At 41.1% G+C, this 20700-nt stretch overlaps 1 protein-coding gene across 1 annotated transcript in view; it reads left to right on the top strand.

The window, feature by feature from the left end:
• The window catches only part of FANCC (FA complementation group C), a 98758-nt gene extending 85984 nt beyond the window's left edge, over window positions 1-12774 (top strand). The window contains exons 13-16 of the mRNA XM_064140466.1: window positions 626-707; window positions 5062-5233; window positions 8112-8312; window positions 11252-12774. Coding sequence (XP_063996536.1) covers window positions 626-707; window positions 5062-5233; window positions 8112-8312; window positions 11252-11401 — 605 coding nt within the window. The 3' untranslated portion in view covers window positions 11402-12774. The remainder of the gene's footprint in view (window positions 1-625; window positions 708-5061; window positions 5234-8111; window positions 8313-11251) is intronic.
• Window positions 12775-20700: the final 7926 nt, after the last annotated feature.

Here is a 20700-nt window from a genome sequence, read left to right as displayed (position 1 = left end):
ATCAAGAGACCACTGCCCAGTATGATACAGTTTCTCCTGAACAACAATTTCAGTTCAATACAAGAGCCTCTGAGAATGTTACTCCATTGATGATGTGTTAATACGGAGTTGCATTTACACAAGGGTGTATCAGCCTCATTTGAAGATTCTTTGCTGTACTTCCTCATGTGACTGTGTTAATGAATTATTCTAGAAAGCTCAGTAATAGATATTGTTAAATATCGGGAAATTCTAAAACGGAATTTGAAATACTTTGGGATAACTGAATCATAGAATCATAGAATCAACCAGGTCGGAAGAGACCTCCAGGATCATCCAGTCCAACATATCCCCCAGCCCTAGCCAATCAACTAGACCATGGCACTAAGTGCCTCACCCAGTCTTCTCTTGAACACCTCCAGGGACGGTGACTTCACCTCCCTAAGCAGCCCATTCCAATGGCAATCACTCTCTGTGTGAAGAACTTCCTCCTAACATCCAGCCTATACTTCCCCCGGCACAACTTGAGACTGTGTCCCCTTGTTGCACAAATTTTAGTACTAGCTTAGTACAATTAACTTCACTATTCTATTCTAGTCAGACAGGCTAGAATTTTGAGTGTTTCATTTTCATCCTCCCTCCTCAGAACTGCCGGCTATGTACTGGTCTCAGCACTTGAAACGCATTTCAGATATACTGAAGGCATTAGTAGAAGACACAAGCATTAGGTAAGCAGTAGTCTATTTTTTAACTTTCTGTCCTCCGCATTTGTTCCTTTGATAAAAGTCCTGTCATTTGTAGTTTTTAGGGGCTGTTTCACCATTTTCTTATCTCATTTTCTCATCTCATTTCAAGATTCTCTGTTTTTTGTTTTGTTTTGTTTTAAAAAGTAGAACTCATATTACTTAGTGAACTTGAACTATGTAGGACCCATAGAATCACAGAATCAACCAGGTTGGAAGAGACCTCCAAGATCAGCCAGTCCAACCTAGCACCCAGCCCTATATAGTTATCTAGACCATGGCACTAAATGCCTCATCCAGTCTTTTCTTGAGCACCTCCAGGGGCAGCAACTCCACCGCCTCCCTGGGCAGCCCATTCCAATGGCAAATCACTCTCTCTGCCACGAACTTTATCGTAACATCCAGCCTCCCCCGGCACAACTTGAGACTGTGTCCCCTTGTTCTATTGCTGCTTGCCTGGGAGAAGAGACCAACCTCACCTGGCTACAGCCTCCCTTCTGGTAGTTGTAGACAGCAATGAGGTCCCCCCTGAGCCTCCTCTTCTCCAGGCTAAACAACCCCAGCTCCCTCAGCCTCTCCACCAGTACACCCCTGACTAAAGAGAATGTTGTTGTTCCTTTCATTTCAGCTAGTAGCTAGCTGTATAGTAATTGCTTCCCATTTCTTCCCCAAAACTCTAATAACTGAGCTCAGTACATTTTCCAGCAAGAAAATCAGCTAGTATTGGGAAAAGCCTGTCGGGAGCGGTGCTGTTTTATGAAGAAGCTTGTGTTGGTTTTCTGCAGACTTGTGCAAACAACTTTAAATAGGTATTTATTATTTAACGATGTGACTGCTGGGCTGCAGTATTATTGTTTGTTATATTACTCTGTGAGCCAACACCTCTTAGTCTTTTTTCATCCAAATAGTTGCTGTATAGTGCTTATCCACATGAATTTTTCTTTGGTACCAGATACTCTAGGATATTATGAAAAGGATTGAAAAAAGATACATTTCTATCTGTTGCCTCCCTGTGATTCTTGTCTTGTGTGTGTTGAGACCTGACTTGGCGAAAGCCTGGATATGAATCTGCTTAGATCTGCTCCAAGTAAGCTTTCAAAAATGTTGAACAGCTTTTAAATTCAGAGAAACCAATGTGTTTTATTTTTAAACCTGAGATATTTCATTAGCAATACAGAGTGTGTAAGCCAGACAGACTTGAAAACAAAGTACACAGCTACCCAACAAGATGATTACATCCATGCTTGGTTTTAGTTATCTCGTGGAGGCTTTTGTTGTTGATATGAGGAAAAAGCTTCTGCTGTTCCCTCTGAGGCCAGGATGTCTCCTGACAGTGTCTCACTTGTGTAAAAGCTGCAGTGCATTGCAGTGTCTTGCCTGTTCGTTCCTGAAGTCTGTCAAACCTTTCCACTCTGGCTTGGAGTGTGACCAGTAGCTGACCCTGGCTTCTTAAAAAAAAGCATGAATCTAACTTAGAACAAACACATAAATCAAATATAATTCATCATAATGTGTTGCAATAATAGAAGCATGTATGTTCTCCTTTCATTGCTTTGCCTCTCTTGACTTATGTAATCTTTTTCCTCCTTTGCTTTGGTAGCACAGTAGTTTGAATAGGACCATACTTGCCAGAATATTCTCTTACTTCCTTTAGAGCTCATGCAACAATTATGTTTTCTACCAAATGCCTCTCAGTTATAAAGAAAATAAATCTGGGTTTAAGTATTTTAATACTAATGTCTATGAAGAAACTGTATTAGATTTTCTTTTATTGCTTTATTCCTGGTTCCTTTCTGCTTAATAAGATTAACAGAGGAACTACACAGCACATCCACTTGCTTCTTACAATCAACATTCCCTGTCTGTGTAGCTTGTTTTCAATGGCTTGGCTTTACACCAAAACAAGCCTTACATCAGGATGCTTTCTGTGCATTATTTATCATCGTATGTAGTCATCTCAGTGGACAGTAAGTGTTGTGTGACATTTTAAACTACAAATCGACAGAGGACATTTTGCAAGGCTAAGTCCCTGAAAAAGTCAACAGCCACTTTTGGCAATGACAGCTGAGCAACTGTAGTGCTTGATAGTGAGGATGCCACTACAAAGCAGTCAGAAACTGCATCAGGGACAGGAGTGAGTCTCCACCAGGCTCTGTGATGGTACAGAAGAGTTGTGATCAGTGTGATCAGTTGTGATTCTCCACACAAGAATTAAAGTCTGTTCTGCTAAGTATGTGTTAGAATTACAGATTCACAGGTTGCACTGGGTTAGAAGGGACCCTCAAAGGTCATCTTGTCCAGCCCCCTTCAATGAACAGGGACACCTCCAACTATATCTGGCTGCCCAGGGCCACATCAAGTCTAGCATTGAATGTCTTAAAGGACATGGATTCAGCCACATCCCTGGGCAGCATGTTCCAGTATTTTACCATCCTCATGAAAGAATTTCCTTCTATGTCCAACCTGAATCTATGCTGCAGTTTAAAACCATTGCCCCTTATCCCATCTCTGTGGGCCCTTCTAAACTGTCCTTCCTCAGACTTCTGTAGGTCTCTTCAGACATTGAAACATATCTGTAAGATGTCCCTGGAGCCTTCAGACTGAACAGCCCCAAATCTTTCACCCAATCTTCATAGGAGAGGTGCTTCAGCCCTTTGATCATCTTTTCGGCCCTCTTGTGGGCCTGGTCCCTGTGTGTCTTATGTTGGCTTACAGTCTCAGAACTTATATTTACCCTTTTATCTATGAATGCTTCTGATGTAAATACTGTCACTATTTTCCTAAGTGTAGCTACCTGTTCTGAACAATTAACTTCTAATTAAATTCATCTTTGATTGTAATTGCTGAGTTTCAAAGCAAGCCTATGCACTTGCATTGTCACAACACTGAATTATGGTCAGACAAGTTGATTATTTTGTGGATGGGAGGGTTGTTGTCCTAGATTACTGTCACATTTGCTTGGTTTTATGACATGCTTAACGTTGCATTTCTGTATTCTAGAATCTTCAAAGACTTCAGCAGTGCTGATCATGTTCCTTTAGCTAAGGAATTTTAGTCTCAGATTTTGTCTCACATCTCTAGCTCCCTGCAGCCAGAGCCACACTGCTGCCCCTCTAAAAGCTTCAAAACTCCTCCTATAGTGAAGGCTTCAGTGCTCTGTTATCTCCTTGATGCCAGTGGTCGTACTTATCCAGACATACTGATGTAGTAGATTGATGTCCTAGGAATAGGATTTTGAAACCCTGAGATTCTGTGGCATATAGACAGTGTTATTTACAGGATCAGTAATTCCCAGGATACTTCTAGACAACATCACCAGTGTGCTCCAGAAATAGATTGCTATCTGCACACTCCACATCTTCATCCATTAATCTCTACCTCCCACCTCTTCAGAAAGCCTTAAAGCATTTTATTCCAACTGTGACCATGTCACGTTCCTCAGATTATGTCATGGTATCAGACAAATTCATCAACTCTTGAAATTTCTGTGATCTCTTGGAATTTCCTGGGAAGGGTGGCACAGCAATAAAAGATAACAAAACCCTTTAATTCTGCAAGCTTTAACCAAGCTTTTAAGAAATAATCGTTCCTTGTTCGTAATCTGATGCTAGCTGTCCTTCTGTCTGTCTTCCCTTCCATGCTCAGTCGTATTTTTTGCTTGGGAGATGTCTACTGTTAATTTGCTTCTCTTTGGTATTTCTCTTTTCTTTAGTCTTGCCTTAGTTTTCAGACAAGTAAATGTGAGAAAGTGTAGAAATGAGCTATGGTCCTTTCTCAGCTTTCTTTTTCTTGCTGCAGTAACCAAGTTATAAATACCTTCACATTTTTCATTAAAGAGGACCTGAATTTTGAGAGTCAGGAAATGGACTAAATAGAAAATTTGTAAGGATATCTATTTAAATCTAATTCAAGACCCTGGAAGCAGCCATGGAAAGCACCAGACACAAACTAGAAGACAATGTAAGGCAACAGTATGCTAGAATATTACACTTGAGATATGTTTTAAAGTTCTTAAAGGCTTTCAAATGAAGAGCATAAATGACAGTGTTTATGATGCATACTTTAATGCACAGAATTTTGTCACAGCTTAACAGAACTCATTATGGATACTCTGTTCTACTGACAAGGTTAATCTGTTAGTGAGACTGGATGCATCTTATTTGATGGTGACTGATTTGTTGCAGATACCTTAGTAGTGCATGTCGTAGCAGATAAGGCATTATGTGTTGAGAATTTGAATTATTTTTATTTTCATGCCAGCACCCTTTGGAATTAACTTGAGACATTAAAAACACATAAATGACAAGAAATACTTAATTATGTCTCTCTCATTTTCCAGTTCTCTCGATGACCTTTTTGAAATATGGTTTCTGGTTGCTGGTTTTGGAGAATGGCTAGATATTGCAGCAGAACAGTTACTGAAGGCTGCTGTAGAACCAGATGCTTTACTGTGGCTGCTGGCATTTTACTACTGTCCTCAGAATGAAAATCAACAAAGGACTCAAACAATGGTGGGTAATGTAGCAGTAGTATGGAGTTGCTGTCCCTGGAGCTGTTCAAGGCAGGATTGGACGTGGCACTTGGTGCCATGGTCTAGCCTTGAGCTCTGTGGTAAAGGGTTGGACTTGATGATCTGTGAGGTCTCTTCCAACCCTGATGATACTGTGATAAGCAGTCAATAGTCTTCTTACATCTTATTGCTATAAAACTGTGCACACCAGAAAAGGAAAAGGTCTGCACTGGAAACGTTGTCTGCACAAAGCTTCCTGGGAGTTGTGTTGCAGTGGAAAAGCTGAAAGATAATTGTAGTGGATTTTCTTGGTGACATTTGAAGCTTTTTAAAGTGTAATATGCAGGCTGGTATCTTTTTGGCTTTTCATAAATTGTGTGCTTTTAATCACAAGTAAAAACTTCTCTGTGGATGGTACTTTATTAATCTCTGTGTGGCAGAATTCAGTATTTCTCTGTTATGGCATCTTCTGAGAAGGAAACATCAGAAAAATCACAATAGCCGTGGAAAATTTTAATTACTTCAGAGAAAAAGTCTTGAATCATAACTTTGCCCTTCTATTCTGATATCTTATGTGACTTTTTTGGCACGTATGAGATTGTACCAAGTTATATTCCCAAGAGCAAGGTTGCTAACAAAAGGAAGCATTGTTCTAACCTTAGAACAGGTTATGCTGCATGAAGAGTGCTGTGTGTGCACACAGACACATGAAAGCTTTTCATTTAGACCTGTGTGCAAGTTTGAGCTAGCCCAAGCAGTCTGATCTATGAAGCCTAGGTTCAAAATATGGCTGTGGAATCAGTAGTTTTCCTTAACATAAAAATGGATTCTGTGTGATTTACAAATGCAGCTTGGTTCATCACACTTGTAAAACATTACGCTCTCATTTTGCTTCTGGTGGCACATGCATAGCAGCCTGCTCTGCAGTATTTAATTTCCTTCTCCTCCTGCCACCCAGATGGCACTAGAAATGCAAGCTCACATCCCAATCACTTTTATTTGTGAGTTGTTTTTTTTTTTACTTCCATTTCTTGTAGTCTAGGAGAGAAGGTGAGTTGTTGGCTGAACAGTGTCAGGCTAGAGCTACAGTGAAGAAACCAGGGTTGGTTTTAGAATGCATTTTTGGGGAATAAGCCAATATCCAAGCAGTAAATATGAGGGAGTGAAACCAAAGGGATTGTAGATGCACATCTGTGTATGGAACATTGCTCCAACTCTGGCACCATGGAATTAAATCACATTGTCACATACATAAAGCCATCTCCCTGTGTCACACGTGTCCTATCAGTTTGTAACTCTATCATAGTGTTCCACAAACTTCAGTGAGGGAAAAGCTTTCCACTGGAAGCCCACACAGTTGCTCCTCTGTTCCCAGAGGTCTAACATTTCAGATCATTATTCTTTTATTCGGTTGCTTTGACATTTGGCTTTTTCACGCAGGTCAGGAGCATTGCCACTGTTCATCCAAAGCTTCTGCCTCTAGTAGGATATTAGTTTTTTAATTTGTCCTTTGGCAGGTTAGCTCTCGAATCTTTCAAATGGAGTGACTTGAACCCTGCACCTTTCATTTGTCAAGATTAAAATGAGGTGGGAATTTCTGGCAAATGCCAAGCTGAAGGATTTTTCATTCAACATATTTTTATATGGAAAAGCATGCACTTAGGACTTCCAACTTTGTGTTCCTGCTGCTTACTTTAGGTAGCAGCTTGTGTCAACAAGGGTGGAATACATTGGGCATTGATTTAAACTCATTTAAAGAAGAAAAGGTCTACTTTTGCTGTTCACTAGAATTTACTCATATGGGCAATCTGTATTTGTTCGTTGGACTCCTTTCATAACTTTAAACTGAAACACTGGAGGAATAAAACTTGGAAGTTGGTCATAGTAACTTTGGGATTGAGCCTCCTTGGGTACCATATTTCATGAAACAAAGGCGGCTACTGTCTGTGGTGCATGCAATGGACCACACCAAAAATAGGATATGCAGAGGGATAAAAAAGTCCTGTACAATTCCAGTTGTCTTTCTTTAGGTTCTGCTACAATTTGCTGCCTCACATATAATTGTGGGCATAATTCAAGGATTAGCATATTTTTCAGACTTCTGATGTGGAATTGTCTTAATGGGTATGGTAGAGAAACAGGTGTCCTTTTCCTTTGGGTCTGCAGTGATATATTTTTCCATTGTTCCTGCACATGCTCATTTTGTTGCTGGTTTGTTTGGTTTGTTTTTAATGCAATGAGCAGAATAATTGTTAGCATTTTTTTACAGTAGTTGCCTAGTTTTCATTTTGTAGGTGCCAAAGTCCTCTGTTTCTACTGCTAGCAAAAGTTAGATTTTATTGGCTGATTCAAAAGGTAAAAACATAAGTTGCAAGCAACACCAGAAGAAGGAAAGAACTGCATTCTTACCAGAACATTTTATCAGCCAAGATCAAGTTTCATGGGGATTTAATTGATTTGTAACAGCAGTACTGAACTGAACCCTTGAGGAGCCTCTGTTCTTTTTCCCACAGTGCAAAAAATCTGACCAGTGTTTTGCAAAGAGACTTCTGCATTTCCTTTTATTATTAAAAAAAGGTCAAATCCTGGCATGATGCCCTGCCTGCTTAATTTGCAGGACCAAAAGAAGTAAAAAAAAAACCAACAAAACAACCAAACACAAACATTCTATCCACCAGTGTGTGTTTGAAGCAGTGTAAAAGAAATGTGTACAGTCCTTCCACATATTCCCTGCTGCTTAAATTCAAACTCTTTTCATCTTTGGGTAGTTTCTGCCAAGGATTCAATTTCCTGTTAGTGAATAAATCCAGAGGAAAAAATACAATAGATATGACCTTTATGCTTCTCTGATCATGCATTCTTTGAAATTGTGTTTACAGGTAGAAGCTCAAGCAGTCTACAGCCATCTAATGACACTTTTCAGCCGTATGGTCCTTTCTGTCAAAGATCTGGAGGCTGCTGTACACAGTGCAACAGACACAGAGCAGTCTTGTATCCAGCATCTTACAACACATCTTCTTATCTACTTTTTGCTCTTTTCTTCTGGTGGACATATGATTGCCCAGGAACTTATTTACCATGTAAGTCTTCCTATTTTTTCTGTTTAAGTAAAATATATTTTGTGGCTGAGGCCCCATCCATGCAGATATTCAACGTATGGCTTGACAAGGCTCTGGGCAGCCTGATCTAGTTGAGGATGCCCCTGCTGACTGCAGAGGGGATTGGACTAGATGATCTTTGGACATCCCTTCCAATCCAGACTATTCTATGATTCTATGATTTCCTTAACTCTTACAAATTTAGTCTCCTACTTCTTAATAAAGAAAACACATAACAGAATTAAAGAGTGTGACTACAGCCACCTGCTACCAGTGACTGCCTAACCTGCTGCATATCTACAGTCAAAATATTCTCCATCTTGACACTTTTTGAAAACATCTAACTGAAAAAATTGCTTTTCTGACTATGCAGCTGCAGAAATAGTTGCAGCAGCTTGCAGTCAAATCTACCTCAAATTGATACCTATATGCCAACATTTTGCCTTTCCCATTTATAAACCGCTGCCTTATTTACCCAGCTGCTGCAAAGACGATGGACCTGTCTCCTGTCATTTTTTTTGTTGTGTAAAGAAGGTAGTTACTCAACATTAGCACTGACAAGGCAGAGCATAGTGCTTTAGCAAAGCCAGGGAGGGGAATGATGTCATAGTTGAGAGAAAAACAAAACCAAGGCCTGAGAGACTGTCACTGAAGGTGTCAAAAAAGTTTAAGAGGAGTAGAATGTTGGAAGCATGCCACTGTATCTTACCACTGTTGATGAGATCTTCCATGATTATTAGTGCAAACAGTAAAATGTGTTTGTGCCTCTGGAGATATAAGTGCTGTCTCAGTATGATATTCAGAATTTACTCCTCTCTGCCTATAAAACCATACTCTTTGAAGTTAAGGCTCTCTGTGCAAATAAGTCTAGGGCCAGTGTGTAGGTTTAACACGTCAAATGTTTTTCTTTCAGCAGTAGTGTGCTCTTCCATCTGTACAGCGTATATGGCATGTTTAAGGAGTTTGATTTTATGATGTAGTGTAATGGAGAGTGATTAAACATGTGAGATATGTTTTTTTTTCAAAATTAATATTGCTTATTCATTTTGATATTCAGGATTCTCTCGCCACCCGCCCGGTAAGTTTTTAATAATAATGAGGTTGTGTGCAACAGTCATGAAAACATTATACAAAGGAATAATTGAATCTAGAACAAATAATTAGCAATAATACAACATTAAACTCAATGGAACTGGAAGAGAGGTTCGCTATACTGCTTGCCACTAGATGGACTCAGGAAGCTCCTTTTTGCTTTAAGGCAGAAAGGCTGGGATTCACTTAAGAGTGTACAGAATTTTGCTAAAGATTTGCTAAAGAGGCTATGAGTACTGACTCACAAAATATTACTCCTAACTCATGGGGCTAACTACAGTTTCCAGATAGTGCCTGAACACTTGCAGGGAATTCTGTTGCTGTCTTGTCAGCTGCTGGGGGGCTTCTGATCTTCCCAGGGGTGCTGGGAGAGAAGCAGATGATCTCTGACCTGATCCTGGTACCTCTTGGCCCCAGACTCAGCAGGAAGGCTTGCAGAGGAGCAGGCAGGATGTCTTGCAGTTGTGCAGTCTTATCAGAAGACTTGCAGGTGTCGCAGTGGCTAAGCAAGCCTATTGTGTGGAGGCATTTAAAGCCTGTTCCCTGGTAAACTCAAATCAGTTTCCAGGCAGACAAGCCCAAAGTATCAGGGCTTGTTAGGCAGCAGAATTAGCTTATAGCTTAGGAGATAACAACGCTGCAGAGCATGGCAGGATGCAATGAGGCAGTAGCACTGCCAGAAGCAGAGAGTAAAATAAGGTAGAAACAATGTCAGCAGCAGCAAGCACACTGTGTCTGCCTGCTCATCTCCTTTATCAATATAGCCCGAGTCTAATGGGCCTTTGGACACAGATTAGCCAATCAGAATGGCTTAACCATATTAGATAAAGTCAGGGCTTACTTTTACCTTTTAGGGCAGAACACAAACAAGTGTATAAACATGTGTGGGTACCCTGTAAACAAGTTTGGACAGACATGGTGGCACGAGGCCCTTCTGTCTTCTTGTGGTTGCTTCTCCCAACAACAGAAGGAGGGAGAGCAGAAAAACTTGTCTGGGCAAGCCAGGACATGTTCAGGCCTATTTTGGTCTGTTTAGTCCTTCCACGACATGTAGGGAACCGGAAGCTGATTTTGGTGATTATTGCTTCTGGATGAGTAAGAAGATAGAACATTTTTATGTTTAAGAAGGTCTAAGATATTTCTAGCATTTTAGGTGTAAGTTTTCAAGTGGTAAATTTCTTCTTGCCATAAGAATGTAATGGTGAAAATGTGTGTGTGTGTGTGTGTGTGTGTGTATGTGTTTTAAAGAACATAGTGGTGGAATTTCATGTGGGGGCTATTTTTAGAGTCCGTTGAGTTTAGTTTCTCTTTTGAGGAGTGTGGCTGTTGAGCAGGGATGCTGCAATATACTATTCTACTACTTCAAACCTATTCAAGATGACCAAAGGGGATTTCTTGTTTCTTTATAGAAAGTGACATCATTAACTTTCAAAACTCTGAGTATTGCCCATTTCAGGGAGGTTGTGAGCTGTTGTAGGCTGGAGTATGGCCTTACTAATTTTCATTTGCATCTGTGTAATCATTAATGTGTAGCTATGCTCTCTTTGTGACTTGAAAGGGCCTGAAGACGACACATGAAAGGCAGAATAGGTGGAATGAAAGTGGGAAGATTGGCAGTGGTTTTGAGATTAAGACAGCAGATAATGTTGAGTTTACTCAAGTCACTCCTCGGTGACTCACCTCAGGTAGACGTTGGTATGTAATTCAGAGTATCTCGTGTGTTCAGTGGTGAGGAATGAGCCTGTGGTTTTGAGGTACATTTTAATGGAGAATTCTTAGTACTTTGCAATATAATTGCATTAATTTCCTTCTTGGCTGTTTCCTTTTAGATAACTGAGACAAGTGATAGAAGCAAAGAAGTTTGTAGCCTTCTTACTCGTACCGCATACAGAATTAACCATGGTGGAGGAAGAGATGAAGAGGAAAAGCAAAGGATTGTCACACTGCTGAACCAACTTCTTCACAAACTGAAAGCTTAGGTTTTTAATGTCATCTATTTATCAAGCACACAAATCATACCTCTATCCAGATGTGAGACTTTCATTAACATCTTGCACCACAGATTACCAAGGACAGGAAAATATGAATTTAAGCATATCCTGCAACTTTGTATTCCCTCATATATGTATTTTAAAGTAATCCTTTGTTTGGAAATGTTAACCTTTTCGAATATAGCAGTAAATACTAAAGGTACTTGGCAGTTTGGTTCTGATGCCTTCTTTAACAAGTGATTGACGTATTTTAAAGCAATTCTCTTACCTCCTTGTTGTTTGTCTGGTGGAGGATCACTTTTTCTCCCAGGTTGCACATGAATTTATTAGCAAATCATATCCAATTGCTTGTTGGGCAAATTGTTCCTAAAATGTTTCATTTTATATTTTTTTTTCTTTTATGAAACTTAACCATGATTGTTAAGTGAGAGCTAGTGATTCACGGTGAATGCACTCCCTGTTCTCAGGAAATCAACAACGTTTCCTGAACGCTTTAGTCTTTTTTGAAAGAGTTTCCAAAATTAAATTCCTCTCAGATTTGCTAAGTTACTTTTTTCAGCACTGCAGCTTTCACAGGACAGTGTTCCCTGCAAAGAACTATATCAAACAGCTGGTCTCTGTCAGCAGGTAGGTTGCTTCCACTGCAGCCTGTTTTCAGTGTGCCATGGCTGATGCTGTTGTTCAGTAGGGGTTTTTTTTATATATATGTATTCAGACAAAACAGGGCAAGCACAACATAAGCATAAGGGAACTTTCCAAGTTGAGAGCCAGATTTCCTGAAGAGAGCATGTGGTTGCAACTCATCTCCTTCCTTTTTGTGTCCAGAGGTACTTTGCTTGCTTCTTTGTTTAGGTTTTTTGTTTAGTGGAGAATGTAGACAGGGAGCGATAGCTTGCTGCTTTACCGTTACAAAAGTGTGTGTCTTAGGAAGTTCTGTGAACCCATTTCTAGCTTAACTAGAGAAGTAAGCGTGGCCAGCAGCAGTGACACAGGATTCTCAGTAATTTGTTCTCAATATTACCCAGTTTTAATGTCAACACTTTTGTTATGCTCAAAGATACCACTTTGAATACTATTCTTGAACATAAAGTCAGCGGTGTGCATTTTAAAGTAACACAACTATATTAATTTAACATTTGGTTTTGAGCAAGGGAAAAGAAAACAAATGTCCTTTGGCTGTAAGAAGTGGAAGAATATTTTCTGTAATGCTTCTGACTGATTACTTACAATTTTATTCCAAGTGAGTCATATCAGACCAAATTACACATTTCATGTCATGTCAGTTGTTTTTTTAATGTTTGTAATATTTGGTTCCAGAGTATGGAGGAATAATAAATACATAATTTAAGTCTGTGAAGAAAGTTGTTGATGTTTTTTCTCTTTTTTGCCTCAGAATATTTTTTAATGACAAATCAGAAAGAGCTGTGCTGCACTTCTTTCAGTCCTTGGTAGACACACATACCTAAAAATGTGAAGTCAAGCAACCCAGTTCTGTATTTCTTGAATATCATACCTAGAAGCAACTAAATTGTTGATCGCAAACTCTGAGGGATTTATCTGCTGGGAGCACATGTGGAGTATGATGCTTAGAATGATAAGTAACTTAAAATTTGTCTCCAAAGGAAGAATGATTTTTTTTTTCCCCCTAGTGTGCTTTAATTTCTAGTCTGGCTGTTGGATGTGAATTTTTTTGATTGTCCTTAAATTCTATCCGTATTACAACTATATGTAATTTTAACCACTTAAAAGAAAGATTGGTAGAATTGCAATGTGATTCTGACATCTATTAGGTGAATAACATTTCACAATTGTTGGAGATAAGTCTGTAATTGCTCTTTCACTGTGCAGTTTATATCCTGTTAAGAGGTAAGTCAATTCAGACAGGAAGGATATGTGCAGTGAAGGCAGAAAGAACAGCATTAGTGAATTGGTGCAGTCTTGTTTTCTGGTGTTTGTTTTCTTAAGAAACACTGGTGATTCAAATATCTGGGGGTCTGCTTATTTCAGGAGGCTTTAAGGAGGTGTTGCGGAAGGGCTGTTCTGCGACCTACACCGGTTAGGTGGAGGGGAGAAATTAATTAATGTGAAAGAGTATTTATAAAAAAATACATATTTATTAACTTCCAGTCTTTCAACTCTCGACACCCCCAACCACTGACCTTTAATATTAAATTGTTCTTTACACGTTTATGAAGACATTATGGGAATATGTATCTATAGAAACTTGTTAATAAATAACGAGAAAACATCAAAACTATTAACACAGAGAGAGATTTCCCCATGGCTTAATGCCACTTGGGATCTTACACTATTTGCCCAGCAAAGCTGAGCTGAAAGCTGCTCTCTGCTTTATGGCAGAGGTAATAGAAATTACAGAGGCATCTACTCAATTCTTAGCAATTATTAATCACCCTCTGGGGCTGCGTCAGCCTATTGCAAGTGTCCAATTCTTCAGGATCTCTGATGTGGACTTGGAGGCTGCAATCCTCCGGTTTCAGGGGAAATGGAAGTCTCTAACCTTGCTGCTGGATCCTGCTGGCTGCTCTCTCCAGGGGTACGCAGGCAGGCTCTCCAGGTGCAGAGGCAGGATTCCGAGCAGTCTGAGCATGGCTCTAACGCTGGCTCCTCAGGCCGATTGATTGCAGACAAGTGGGTCTGCCCCTGGCAACCCACAGCAGTGTGCACACCAGGCACTCATATAAAGGCAGACATAAAGCTGCAAGGAAGTACACAGGCAGGCAAGCAAGCAATGTGGGGAAGCCGCAAGCAATGTGGGGAAGGCTGCACGTGAGCCTGTGCACCCCTATTTATCAAATGTGGGCAGAGAGTTGATGGCCTCATTGGCCACTCGAATGAGCAATCAGGTTGGCAGTCAGCCCAACCCTACCACACTAGGCAAAACCCACAGGCCTGGACTGCAAATATGGGAATCAAGTGGGCCCAGCACCAGGCAGGCATGAGCTGGGCGTGTGGGGGCTTACACAATCAGGGGTCCTGGGCAATTGACTTCATGGCCTCGGTCTGTTGTGCCCCTTTGTGCTGGTTTACCCCTGGTGCAGGCAGAGAGACATGGCCAGGCAGAGCAGGCATAAGTAAGCCTGATTTTGGGCCTACAGGCCCTCCACAACAGGAGGAAGCCTAATTGATACTATCTGTAACTTTTAAAAGATACATCTGTGCTGGTTTCTTTTTTTTTTTTTCCTTTGTTTTGATTTGGGTTTTTTTTTGTTTTATGTAGCATAGTTGTTATAAATCTTTGGCTTTGTTTGGGTCTTGTGTCTTTGCTAGTTTGTTTTTTTTTCCTGCTTTCACGATGCTTGAATTATGATCTAACTTTTATATAAACCATGATTTTGTGGCATGTTGAAGGTATTTTGGTTAGTTTGCCAGCAGAGGACATGTGTGTTTTGGTAGATGTGTGTAATGAAAGATTTCTCATATGGTGGCTCAAACATTATCCATTCTAACGTGTGTTTTCTCCTCTGTAATCACTGTGTTGTAGAAAAGTTCTTGGAGTCTTTGGGGTTTTACTTCTGTGCAGAACCAGCTAATGAGTCCTGAAATCAGGCTGCAAGCAGCTTGTTCCCTTCCCTACAATCTCCATGTCCACATCCACAGCTAATCCTCAATCTTACAGTGAATATAAAGAGCTTTAAATGTTTTTTTCCAGCTTCAAGGACTTGTTCTGAGTAAGAATACAAACAGTAAATTTCATTTGTTGGTTGATTGTGCTTTTCTCCAGCCTAGGACTGCTAAGTTAACAACTGTGTGAGTTGTGCAAGCTTTCCAGCACGAGCCTGGGTGGTTTCTGTGGATTTTCTTCAGGAAAAAAACAAAAAAACCTAAGAAGTTACTTATATGGTTTTCATTCAACCAAGATATTAGTTACAGTGCATATTTTTGCAGACATATTTTTACTTTGTGTGTGTGTTTGCGAGGCATGGGAGGAGTGGGTACATTACAAGGCCTTGCAGTTTAGTTTACCAGCGGTAACATGTTAATCTATTCCTTCTGGGGTTTGCAATCAGGTGTGCTAGTTTGAGCCTAGCTAGAATGTTTTGTTGAGAAGGACTAGATTATAGGCTGTGGAAGGAAAACAAGGCTGATGTCTACCTCACTCATTGGCTTGCTGAGATACATAAGAATCAAAACACAGATGAGGCACTCGCTTCTACTGGGGAACTGGCTGAGCTGCATCTCTCTCTAGCCTCTTTGACTAACCCACTTTGCTTCCTAACCCTCTGGCCAAACCTCCATTCTTCCTTGGGACTGGGGTAAGGTTGAGAGGGGCAGGGGGAAGGTGCAGGGGTGGTTGAGAGCCCCTCCTGGGGACTCAGGTTTCTGGGAGGGGAGTTGTGTTTCTGTATTACCTTTTACCTTGCATATTTCTGTATGTAACTATATACTGTAAATATCTGCTTGTATATTGTGCTAAGCTGTAAATAATAAGCTTCACTCAATTTCCACAGCCGGCTGAGTCTAGTCTGGGTGATTTCCAAAGTGTGTTGGAAACACCCAAACCATCACATCAAGTTTCAACGTTTTTTCCTTAAATGCCTGCCTGGGTTTCAGAGATATGCCCACGGTAGCCATTTCAGTTGCTGCCTTAGCAGAGTAGCTTATTCTAGAAATTTACTGGTCTGTTCACTAGTGAAAAAATAGTTTCTCTTGCTTGCATTGGCCACCTTCCTTTAACCAGCTGTCTGGCTGCTGGTAAGTAATAAACCTCACAAGACTCTTCTGACAGCTGAAGTGTATTCGCAGTGACCAAGTCCTTTTAGTGGCCAGGAGCCAGCCAGGGATAGGCAGTGGCACTGCCATCAGCCACTGAAACAAAAATTTGAAATGTCATCTGGCTGTAGCTGAGTTGTAGCACTACAGGTAGCAGGCATGGATTGTACCTTATTTTGCATTTTGTATTCTCACATGTATGTGAAGGGGGAGAGGGTGGCAAGAAGAAAAAAATCTGGCAGGTATAAACTCAGGTGCACAAAATTTATCTGTAACTTCTTTTATATTGAATTTAGCTAGGTACCAATAGAATCATAGAATCAACAAGGTTGGAAGAGACCTCCAGTCCAACCTATCCCCCAGTCCTAGCCAGTCAACTAGACCATGGCACTAGATTAGGAATCAACAATTCCATATAAGACAATTAACCTGAATGTCAACAAGTAGCAGAAAAAAATCAGCAATGCTGTAATAGGTCTGTGTATGCAACAAACTTACCATTTCTTAGCTAATCTTGCAGGCAGCTTGAAAAGCATCGTTCATAACTCTTGTGTTCTGTCAGATGGTGGACTCATTTCATTAAAAAGCAACCCTTCAGGTACAGCGACCCTCTCTATTGTTTTGGATGAAAAGATCTGTTAGGCCCATGACCTTTTGAAAATGTCACATTTTCACATGTTCTTGGCTGTAAGGAACAGTTCCACTTAGTTATCCGTGTTCTGAATTACACTGCCCTTGAGATTTCCCATGCCTAGATGCCAAATCAGACTGTATATGCAGTCCATTCACTCCTTGCTGTTTGGATTTTATTTCTTAGCTTGTGAGTTTATTTTGAGGCTCCCCAAACAGGTGCATGCAGTATGTCATTCTCATGCTACTTAATGCTTCACGAATGAGAAAGCAGCTTTTCTGTGTTTTGACTGATGATGCTGTAACTTCGACTGAGTATAAGCTACCTATAGATAGGAATTCTGGTATTTTGGTTTGGTTTTTTGGTCAGTTTCAAACTGACTTATAAAGGTAGCTGAAGCCATGATTTTCCCATTTTTTTAATTGTAATTGCTTGTAGAGACTACCAGTAAATGTGTAAATGCTTTTAATCTCATGACTGTGTTGCACTTCCGCATCAGCGTGACATGCCTGCAGAGAGGGCAAAGCCAGTATCAAATTCCACTGAAGAGGACAGAGGCCTTGAAACTTGCTACCAATTTGATTCTTAAGACAGAAACAAGTGTTAATGTCTGAGAGTTTCTGGCAGGCAGAATTCTTACCATCCCTTCTGGAGACAGCAGAGGTTGCTCTCTTCTCTCAGGTGGCCAGCGCCAGAACGAGAGGACACAGCCTCAGGCTGCACCAGGGGAGATTTAGGCTGGAGGTGAGGAGAAAGTTCTTCACTGAGAGAGTCATTGGACACTGGAATGGGCTGCCTGGGGAGGTGGTGGAGTCGCCGTCCCTGGGGCTGTTCAAGGCAAGGTTGGACATGGCACTTGGTGCCATGGTCTAGCCTTGAGCTCTGTGGTAAAGGGTTGGACTTGATGATCTGTGAGGTCTTTTCCAACCCTGATGATACTGTGATACTGTGATAAAACCAATGTTGTCTCTACAGACCATTGAATTTCTGAGTATGTTTCAACTTCTCTTTCTTTAGAGTTTCCTTCTTTGCTAAAACACAAATGATCAGTGCTGAGCAATACAGTGCACTGGTAGGTCCTGACTGACATGATGCAGCTGCTTACTCTGCAGGCTGCTTGCCTACCTGACTTGGACCGTGAAAGGATACTGAGCAAATCTCACGCCTAAACTTTGTGATTGAACTACAACATCTGCTGGAAAGCAGCTCCGTGGAGAAAAACCTTGGAGTCCTGGTGGACAGCAAGTTCTCCATGGGACAGCAATGTGCCCTTGTGGCCAAAAGAGCCAATGGCATCCTGGGGTGCATCAAAATGAAAAAAAAAAAAAATGGGGCAGCAGGTCTAGGGAGGTTCTCCTCTGCCCTAGTGAGGCCATGCCTGGAATACTGTATCCAGTTTTGGGCTCCCCAGTTCAAGAGAGACAAGGAACTGATGGAGAGAGTGCAACAGGAAACCATGAAGATGATTGGGGAACTTGAGCTTCTCCCCTAAGGAAAGAGACTGACAGTCTGGACTGTTTAGCCTGGAGAAGACTGAGAGGGGATGTGATCAATGGCTATAAATACCTGAGGGCTGGGTGTCAAGTAGATAGGACCAATCTCTTTTTTGGTGGTCTGCAGCAATAAGACCAGGAGCAGTGGCTACAAACTGGAATATAGGTTTCACCTCAACACGAGGAGAAACGTCTTTACAGTGAGGGTGACAGAGCATTGGAACAAGCTGCCCAGAGAGGTTGTGGAGTCTCCTTCTCTCGAGACTTTCAAAACCCACCTGGATGCATTCCTGCATGCACTATCCTAGGTGATCCTGCTTGGGCAGGGGAGTTGGATTCAATGATCTCTGGAAGTCCCTTCTAACCTCTAATGTTCTGTGATTCTGTTGGGATTTAAAGGTTCCAGGTGACAGGTGCTGACTTCTCCACCATCACTTTTCTGATTTAGATTTCTTTCCAGCAGTTCTACTTCCACTTGCTGTATTGGCAGAGCCAGCTCCCAGAGACAGGTCCTTAGGGAGAAGCATTCCATTTAGTTTGCTTTTCCCTTTTTTCTCTTTCTGCCCCGATCCAAGATGAATGCAGACCTGATCTACACTGATTTCTAGAACAAAGTGAATCCGGCAACTAAACCCAGCTGGGTTTTGCTGGGCTAAGGTAACGATGTAAGTCATGCAGTGTACCTGCTGGGGAAGGGGAAGATGCGTGTCTGCTCCTGTGTATTCTTCTGTGTGTACGATGCCAGCTTCGCTCCCAGGCACTACCCTAGCACAAATGTTACTATGTTCATTACTGTTAATTTACAAACATAAACTTAGCATATGTATAGCAAAATTCACTTTGCTCTGACAGTCTGTTCTACCTTTCCCGCAGCTGAGACAGTATTTCCTGTTTTACTTCTTCTCAGGGAGGGGGGGAGGCTGTGCTAATGGTAGATCCAGTCACTGTATTTTTCATTTTGCCTTCTTTTTAAGATAAAATACCCTGAAGTTATGCAAATATCAAATCAACTTGGAACCTGCACTAAATATCATGTAGGAGCAATATATCTGTAGGAGCAATATATCTGTTGTTCTTTCTACTGAGGTCCTTCACGCTCATAAATCAGTTTAACCACACAGCTGCCTCTAAGTCAGCTGTCCTCTGCCCTAATTTTTTCAGACTTGGCAAAATTAGTTGTCATAGAACATTGAAAAGGAGAGCATTTGGTGTTACACCCACGTGGTCCCTCCTACACCAATAATCAGGCGTGTAACAGCCCAGTAATGTTACGCTACTTAATCAAGTCGACTTTGAGGTGCCGTGATGAAGGGACGGGGAGACAGCTTGATGCAAGCTAAGTTCCGATTTTATTAGGCAACATACAAGAATATTTATACTTGTCAGAGAGGCTTAAGGCTTTTACCTATTGATTGGTCATTTTATCACATGCAAAATCGTCTTTTCTTCCAATCTAAATTCTGTCTGCCACATCTGCTTCCCGGGGAGCAACAGTCTCAGCATATTCATCAGATAAGAAGGACAGGCATGTTCATCAGGTGGCAAGGACAGTCTTAGTATATTCATCAGATAGCAAGGTCCTGTTTCCTTGCTTCTTCTAATATGCAAATTCTCATTCTTTTCTCTTGCACAATGTTCAGATCACTCTGACTCAGACAGTTTGGCCACGGCTTGCGTTGCCACTGATCAATGATTGACCACCGTCACATTAATGGCCTGTGATCCCACATCGAGGCAGCTCTTCAAAACGCACTGCGGCGCCTGGCAAGGCACATGTGTTTAAAGCAAGCATGAGAAGGGCTGACACACTGCACTCTGGTCCGGTGCCGCTTTCTTCAGCTTCCTCTCAATCCTGTTTGATTTGGTGCATCTGGGACAGTTTAGCTGACAAATGTCAGATGTTTGGACAGGGAGCTCCTCCTTACTATCTGTTATGGGAGCATGTTGTGGAGAGGAGATTAATGAATGTGAGATGATTGTTCCAAAATTAATGTTATTAATTTTGATATTCAGAATTCTTGCCACCTCCGACTACTAATTTTAGTAATATTTTGGTTCTTACACAGTCATGGAAACATTCTATGGATAATATCCAGATGTAGTAATAACCAGCAAAATAGGTAAGCATTTAATTGAACTGGAAGATTCTCACGGTCAAATGCTGCTTGTGGTCAATATGCCGCTTGCCCAGCAGATGGGCTGAAGGAGCTCTTTCTGCTCATAGCAGAAGGCAATGGGGAATTACAAAGAGGCTTTTAAGCATTTACTCACAAATTATTATTACCCAAGTTCGTGGGGCTTAGCCACAGTCTAGACAGTGCCCAAATGCTTTCAGAGGACTCTGTCTTGTCAGACATCAAGATGTAATACTTCTCGGCTTCTAGAGAAAGACACAGACAGTCTCTGACCTTGTCTCCTGGCTTCTTTTCTAA

Source organism: Pogoniulus pusillus, chromosome Z, assembly GCF_015220805.1.
Source record: "Pogoniulus pusillus isolate bPogPus1 chromosome Z, bPogPus1.pri, whole genome shotgun sequence".
In the NCBI taxonomy this organism is placed as follows: domain Eukaryota; kingdom Metazoa; phylum Chordata; class Aves; order Piciformes; family Lybiidae; genus Pogoniulus; species Pogoniulus pusillus.
This window is presented reverse-complemented; position numbering and strand designations above follow the sequence as displayed.